At 39.9% G+C, this 7,802-nt stretch overlaps 2 protein-coding genes across 5 annotated transcripts in view; one reads left to right on the plus strand and one right to left on the minus strand.

The window, feature by feature from the left end:
- The first annotated feature begins 2,712 nt into the window (after window positions 1-2,712).
- Window positions 2,713-7,802, plus strand: part of HNRNPAB (heterogeneous nuclear ribonucleoprotein A/B) — a 6,356-nt gene continuing 1,266 nt past the window's right edge. Inside the window, exons 1-7 of one of the 4 annotated variants that reach the window (XM_019535164.1) lie at window positions 2,713-2,909; window positions 3,016-3,174; window positions 3,681-3,812; window positions 4,879-4,984; window positions 5,078-5,233; window positions 5,312-5,398; window positions 5,666-5,976. In XM_019535164.1, the coding sequence (XP_019390709.1) occupies window positions 2,745-2,909; window positions 3,016-3,174; window positions 3,681-3,812; window positions 4,879-4,984; window positions 5,078-5,233; window positions 5,312-5,382 (789 nt within the window). In that variant the 5' untranslated portion in view covers window positions 2,713-2,744 and the 3' untranslated portion in view covers window positions 5,383-5,398; window positions 5,666-5,976. Of the gene's footprint in view, window positions 2,910-3,015; window positions 3,175-3,680; window positions 3,813-4,878; window positions 4,985-5,077; window positions 5,234-5,311; window positions 5,977-7,802 lie in introns of those variants that run through there. The other 3 variants (XM_019535165.1, XM_019535163.1, XM_019535167.1) reach the window with 3 other exon arrangements.
- PHYKPL (5-phosphohydroxy-L-lysine phospho-lyase) overlaps window positions 3,685-7,802 on the minus strand; it is a 13,997-nt gene continuing 9,879 nt past the window's right edge. Inside the window, exon 12 of the mRNA XM_019535161.1 lies at window positions 3,685-3,775. The gene's annotated coding sequence lies outside the window, so the exon portion shown is untranslated. The remainder of the gene's footprint in view (window positions 3,776-7,802) is intronic.

The following is a 7,802-nucleotide window of genomic DNA, read 5'->3' on the forward strand; positions in this document are numbered from 1 at the left end:
AGCCGCCCGCATGGGGGTGGGGGTCGTGGCCCCTGTCGGCCCGAGAGTCTGCGGTATCACCCGCCGGCGGGGGAGCTTTGTCCTGCTCGCCTTGCTCACTACGGGGCCTGGTACAAAAGGCCCTGGCAGGGCGGTGTTTTCCTGACGGAGGTGTGTGTGTGTGTGTGTGTGTGTGTGTGTGTGTGGTGTAGCAGACGCTTCGTTTCGTTTTAATGCAGTGGTGCAAGTCCGCAGAAATAAGAAGTGGCAGGTGGACTGGGCGAGGGGGATGGTCAGCGGTTCCTGACCTGACAGATGGTGCATCACTGGTGTTTAAACGTGACCCACCCTCCCCCCCACAGTTGTGGTTCCTGCTTGGTGCAGGGGCTGGACCCTGTTGATGGTCTGAGGTCCCTTCTGGCCTGATGGTCTAGGAAACGATGCAGCCTGAACTGCCACCAGCACATCTTTTTCAATTGGCCCTTCATTACATTTTTCTCAAAGTAATTATACCAAATCTGTTAAATATGTACCATGGATGGGTTGTTTGCGTACCAAGGGTGGTGTCTGTACCACAGAGTGGGAATCACTGTGCTACTTGCTTGTTCTCTCCTGGGAGGTGGGAGGGCCAGGAAATGTGGATGTGAAAAGTCCTTTTTTTTTTTTCTTTTTTTTTTAATATATTTTTTGCAAGTGTGAGGGTTAAAAATGATTGGAGAGCGTTACAGCAGAGTGCCAGGCTAAGCTGCATGGGGTGGCTGGTCCAGGGCACTGGCAGGAAGCCTTTTCTCATAATTACAATATTTTACCACCAAAAGTAGTGACAACACAAGAGGAAGTAATAGTTGCATGTATAATGGGGAAAATGAGACTTTTTGGCTTTCAGTACTAGAGGACTTTTGACTACATATTAGAAAGTCTACAGTTCAAGTATATTTCTCTATAAAAGATGATTGGCCTGATGTTGGGTGAAGTCAGGTAGTTCCTACTCCTATATCCAATTCCAAAACAAAGATTTGTAATAACATGCAGTAAATGCTACCATAGTGAGAAACAAGCTCAGTATGCTGGTAGCAGCCCCATCCCTACTAGGCAAAGTACTTTATGGACAAAAAAAAGTTCTAGCCTCAACTGGGAGTTTCAAGACTCCCACTATAGGGCTACTTTGCTGTTTGGTTATGGAAGCACTAGCAAAGGACAGATCAGAGCAGCCTTGCAAAACTACTCTTGCACAGGGGGTGAAACCTATTCTGTGGAGAATAAAACCAATGGCTATTCTGCTGTTGTGGTAAAGAGTGAGTAAACATGTCCCTGGCTTGGTAAAACCTGATCTGGCTCTTCAAGGCTGGATTAGTGTGACAGGGTAACAAACTGTTGAACAACAACAGCAAAATGCACTTGACAGATCTTGTAATGCATTTGGTCATGACTGCTCAGTATTTGAAAGAATGTTTTAGGTTAGGTGGAGGGAAGGGAGGATTTCTCTTTACCAGATAGATATTGCAGACGGTATCTAGAAAGATGAGCATCTATCTTGCAGATTGTGGGGATCATAAATGTATCTGCTTTACCAGGTGGAATTGGAAGCCTTAAATTAACCTCAGAAAATTCAGGTTACTGCAATTCAATTAAGCTAAAATGCACCCAGGATCTGGTATCTAGTCACTGGGCTGCTTCTAAACAAAGGCCTGACTTAAACTGATTTGGGAGTCCTTACAGTGCCCAAGATCTCTTTTGAACGGTTTACTTGCGTGTTTGTGGCATCAGAAATTCCTGAGCTGGATGATGTAGCTCTCTTACCTGATGTGCATGAACCTGCTGTATCATGTGCTCTTTTAAATGAAGAGCCAGGGGAGTTGGATATCCTTTATTAATAAATTCTGGTTGCCTTGGCTGATAAGTTTTTTGTCCCCTGTCCCCCGCCCCCCTAAACTTTTCACTTTCTAATTTATCATTTTTGCCAGTATTTCATTATTGTGGCTAGATGGGCCTAAACTCTGCTCCTCCCCCCCCCCTTTCCAATACATAAAAAGTGAGCCTTTAAAAGGCTTTTTTTTAAAGGAAAGATCTTTGTAAGTGGTATCTTTTTAGAATTCCAGATGGATTATTCCCTGACTTCAGTACAGTGTGACTGTAGTGTAGATGAAAACATATTCTTAGTTAGGAACTGGACAAAAGCATCAATACAAAGGCATTCGCCTGGTTCTAGAGCAAGGTCTTGTCTCGGTGCAGGACCATGTTGTCAGGGGTCAAAGGGTACTTGTGTTGAGTTCAGGAGGTGATCCATTTTAATTTTTAAACCTTCCAGACCTCACAGGTTAGATGGGCAAAGCAGTGCCTAACTTCCCTCTTGTTTTCTTCCTTCAGCTGATAGATTGCAACTTTACTGGTGCTAGCTAGGTCTTAGCCCAGATTTAACTAGGAATATGTAATTGCTCCATCCTTTTTACTTGGGGAAACTAGAAAACTCTTAAATGGAAGGTAATAAAATACTGTAAAAGCATTGGGTATCTAGTGGGTGAAAAATAGTTTGGAACAGTTAACTTTGTCATTCATTTTGTAATGGGTGCTTGAGATACTCCACAGTTATCCTCTTAGATTAAGTGAAGTTAGTGTTGCACAGTTCTTCTATGCCAATACCTTTTGATGGAATACCTAAATATGGGAATGGCTTAATCATCACAGAGCACCTGAAGGATATACTCAAGTTATTTAGGCTGTAAATATTCCTTATTTTAATCTTACCATTATGATATTTCAGGAAAATGTTTGTTGGTGGCCTCAGTTGGGATACAAGCAAAAAAGACTTGAAAGATTACTTTACCAAATTTGGAGAAGTGACTGACTGTACGATAAAGATGGACCCTAACACAGGAAGATCCAGAGGCTTTGGGTTTATTCTCTTCAAAGAACCTGCAAGTGTTGAAAAGGTAAATTTGAACTCTCACAACTGATTCTTTAAAAACTGTAGGTGAGGCCTTTTTATTCAGGTGGTGGTATTTAATTTGATGTTAAGATTAATTTATTTATTTGTAGGTTCTGGAACAGAAAGAACACAGGCTAGATGGGCGATTAATTGATCCCAAAAAGGCCATGGCAATGAAAAAGGATCCAGTGAAAAAGATCTTTGTTGGAGGACTTAATCCAGAAGCCACAGAAGAGAAAATCAGGGAATACTTTGGAGAGTTTGGGGAGGTGAGCATTTTTAATCTGATGAGCATAGAATAAGGCAGGGCAGGGAACAGTCTGTCATCTATAGCTAGGAAACTGAATGTAGACTAAAGATGGAAGTAAAATAAAATTTGGCCCTGAATGCCCTGCTGGTTGTAGCAGCTTTTGCTTTTGCTTTCACTTGCTTAGCTACATATAAAGCACTACCTAGTTATGTAGTGAAATTGCCAGTTAACCTTCTGAGTCTGGGTGTTTAATCAAGTGCTCATTGATTTTTTTTTTTTTTTTTTTTCTTTTTTCTTTTTGTTTTTTTTTTTGGTTAGCCACTTATTTATTCATAATTAAATTACTTTTCTCAAGCTAAATCTATTATCTAGAACAAATCTGCCTAAGAGAGCCAGTGCTAATACAAACTAGCTAACTGTAGCTACTTATGTACCAAGTGCTAAGCTGAAATAAAGAATAGGAACTGTATAGTGAAAATGCAGAATCTTAAAGTAGCATGCTCAAGTATAATTTCTGGTCTTCAGATTGAAGCAATTGAACTTCCGATGGATCCAAAGACCAACAAAAGGCGAGGTTTTGTTTTCATCACTTTCAAGGAAGAAGATCCAGTCAAGAAGATCTTGGAAAAAAAATTCCATAATGTCAGTGGAAGCAAGGTACGAAATTGTTCAGCTTGAATTGCATCTTCCCCCATGATGCCATGTCCAGAACCTGTTTTATAATGCACATATTCAGAACTGTCTTCTGATATTACACAAGTGCAATAAAGACATTTTTTATTTGCAATACTTAGCTATATAAAGCATGGTAGAAAGCTATAGTTAGTGTAGTGATCATTAACTAGATAAATTGGATTAATTCATTAATCAATTACTCTATCCAGGGCTTGGAGTTGTGCACTAGAACTCCCTACTTTCTACTGGCATGTATTGAATGCATGCAATTTGATATTGTCAGCAAAAGTTGCTCTTGCATCAAGTCAGACTTCAAAAATGAGGTTTTTTTGGTATGTCTTGTTAAGTCCATGTGCAGATTTTTGTCACTTAATACACTTCCACAGGCTGTGAAAGGGGAAACTGAATAGGCAAAATTATGGGGAAAATAGTTAACTGTGCAGATGTAACAGTTGAGTGAGATTCAGAGGTCAATTCTGCCTCTAATTTGGAGTGTTCCTTTTAATAGCACTTCCTGGTGTGACTTGTCTGCTAAGTAACCTGCAGCCCAGGCACTGGTTACCAGAGTCCTAATTCTATGAAAGTTCAGTTGCACCTTCTTGAAAGGACAGGTGTGGAGGAAATGTTGCTATGATCTGTCCTGTGGTTGTAAATGCCTATGAAGTTCATTTTCCTGCTGCCTTCAACCAGCTTTAGCAAAATCTAGCTATACAAAATTGGCTATGAAGCATTCTCAGTGGGAATACTGCATAGTTGTTGAGTGATAAGCTTCACCTTTGCTAAGGGTGGCAAATATGTATTTTTGGCCAAGGGTTGTTGCTAATTTTGGCTTTATAACTAAATGAGTTATAAAGCTTGATGCATTTTTGTGATCACTTCTAGTATCTTTCTGGCAGAATTTTTTTTTTAAAAATCACAGTACTAGCAGAACTGAGGGCTGTGGCAAAATGACAAGCTCCCAGTGACTTTAAAAGCAATGTGATATAGGAATAGAATTTCGTATGAAATACATTTTCAAGCATATTGCTCTCCTCTGTTTTGTTCTTAGTGCGAGATCAAGGTAGCACAGCCAAAAGAAGTATACCAGCAGCAGCAGTTCAGTAGTGGTGGTGGAAGAGGCAGCTATGGTGGAAGAGGCAGAAGTGGAAGAGGTGGTAAGTATTGCACACGCTACTTTAGTATGGAGACTATAGAAATGAGCTGTATGTACTAAAATGGGATTTTGTGGATGGTTTTCCCTTCTATAGCTCAGAGTCAAAATTGGAATCAAGGTTATGGCAATTACTGGAACAACCAGGGTTATGGGAGTCAAGGATACGGCTATCAGCAAGGTTATGGTGGCTATGGAGGCTATGATTATTCAGGATATGGGTATTATGGATATGGACCAGGCTATGATTACAGTAAGTAAAGAGAACTGTATTGGGTCTAAACAAGCAGAACTAAATTTCAGTTTAATCCATTTGTTCTCCTGTTTATAGGTCAAGGCAGTGCAAATTATGGAAAGTCACCAAGACGTGGTGGTCATCAGAATAACTACAAGCCATATTGATCAAACTTATTCAGGTATGCAGTGGCATGGTCTCTTTTGGAAAATGACCACATAGGTTTTGTATTCAATGCTGTAGATGGCTATTTCAATTATGTACCAAATTTAACTTTACAATAAATTTCTATGGCCTGTTAAATGTGCATCTTACTTGGAAGAGCTCCCTGGAAATGTCTTCTCTGTTTAATTCTTACAGATAACTAGTTGTCTAGACAGTGTGGTGTGTAAAATTTCAGCCTTGCTGAAGATATTAATGAATGATTTTATTAATAGGTTAAACTGAAACTGATTTTGAGGGTCTGCTTAAAGCTGCAGCTCTGCATCTAGGGACTGCCTCTTGGAGTTAACTATGGACTCTGCATTACTCCAGTTGTACAGAATGAGATGCATCTTAGGGAACCAGTGTCACTTTCCACCTTTTTATTTTGTATTGTTTTTGTGTCATACATTTCCTGTAATGGAAGTGTTAATTTTACTGTACTTTTTGGTACCTTTTTGGAATCTAATGTATTGTAAGGTATTTTACATGTGTTCTGATTCACCATGACATGGATATTGAAGCTATCCTAGCTTTTGAAATAAAAAGGCATAATCTAGTGTCCTGTGCCATTCTTCAGCTTGTGCCTACTAAACCCTAGTGTACTGCTTCCAGAACAGATGCAGAAAAGAGGAGTTTAATGGCTTTTATTGGACAATGGAAATGTTGGACTAAACTATGCAGCATTGGTAGTAGCATGGCTCTCTTGCAAATGAACAACAGCTGAAACCTTTATTGTTAACATCTTGGTTTTGAAGTTAGACTAGAATGGTTAGTGGAAATCCCCAGCTGCCAGTAAGAGCTGCAGGTGTGCTGTTCGGTTACTTGTTACAGAGTCCTGGACAAGTGTGGTGGCCTTCTCAGACAAATGTAGTTGGGCACAGTTGTTTGTTTCTCCCTGAGAACCAGGGAGGAGGAAGTTCATTGCAGGATGACAGAATAGTGAGAAGCCCTTCTTCCCAGTCTTTATAAGCACTATTAATAGGTCCTGTATCCAAGTTGCAGAAAACCCTTTTCCTTGGTATAAGGAAATAAAAGGGTTTAATTTATCTTGAAAAACAAGATGGGGGAAAATGTTTAACTTCTAAAAAATGCAAACTTTTCAATCTTGCCTACAAAAAAACAACCTGGAGGGACCAGGTATTTTATTGGTCAAAGCAGGGCTTCTCAGGTTTCATATCAGCTTGACCACTTTTTGCTAGAGGCAGTGATGCTCCACTTGAAGATTTGGTCCTATATTGCTATTTCCTTCTGTGTGCATGGCTTTTCAGTATTTGGGGCAAATAAATTTTAATAAATTTATTTAAAAGTAGCTTGCTGCCTAGTCTCAAACTTGTAGTTATAGTATTCTCCCTGTACTAGGTTTCCATGGATAGTTCAGCATCCCAGGAGAGTAACCCGATTGATTAGTTTTTCAAAACTGGTAGGGCCAACTTAACTGTAGTTGAAATTTATATGCCAAGCATGTCTTAGTTTTGATACTCAAGTTTGGCAAAAGCAGAGCAATAGGATTGGTATCTCTTAAACTTGGCTGACTTTAAGCTCACAGGATTTGCAATATTTTGGAGCCTGAGTGTTCAAGAACTGTGGCCAAGATGGCCTCTTGTGCATTAAATTATCTTGACTATTCTTATATTTTGCAAAGCAGGGAGGGCAGAGCAGCACCATTTCTTGTAATTAAATGTTGTGTGGGGACTGCAAAATAACACTTGGAATAGCTGGCCTGCTGCTGTGTTACAGTGGCAGATTTAAGGAAGTGTCTGTACTCTGGTCTATTGGGTAACCTGTCAAATAGCATGATTTGATGGGTACATACTTGTCATTAACTACAGAATGTGCTAGATGTCCTTTTTACTTTGAAACTGAAACTATGTAAGTTGTTTTGGGTACTATACTTTTGTTCCTTAATTTTTTTTTTCTCTTTTGGTGCACCAATTGCACCTTTAAAATGGCAGGAAAACAGATCTGAACCTGAACAAGCTGTTGTAAATCCAAGCATCTTGATTACTGTAACTTAAAGTTAATGATCAAGTGAATAGTCTCTCTTCCTATTGATAAACAAAACGAAGTATTTGAGCAGATGGACGAAAACTAGAAGAGGGAACTGACAAGCTGAATAAGTGAAGAAAAGGCAAACTCTCTACCTTCAACTATGGAAATCCTTTTTCAGAAGGGATGCTAACACTTTGATAGGGATTATACTAGAAGTGTAGGTGGTGCCTTTTTAAAAAGCTGCTGCTGACTGCTAACTTCAGTGTAAAAGCTGCTAATAAGTCCTAGTTGAGCAAGTGATTTCATAGACATCAGGGCTGGAAGGGACCTCGGGAGATCGAGTCCAGCCCCCTGCCCAAAGGGCAGGAAGTCAGCTGGGGTCATAGGATCCCAG

Source organism: Crocodylus porosus, unplaced genomic scaffold, assembly GCF_001723895.1.
Source record: "Crocodylus porosus isolate Cpor-Errol unplaced genomic scaffold, CroPor_comp1, whole genome shotgun sequence".
Classification (NCBI taxonomy): Eukaryota; Metazoa; Chordata; order Crocodylia; family Crocodylidae; genus Crocodylus; species Crocodylus porosus.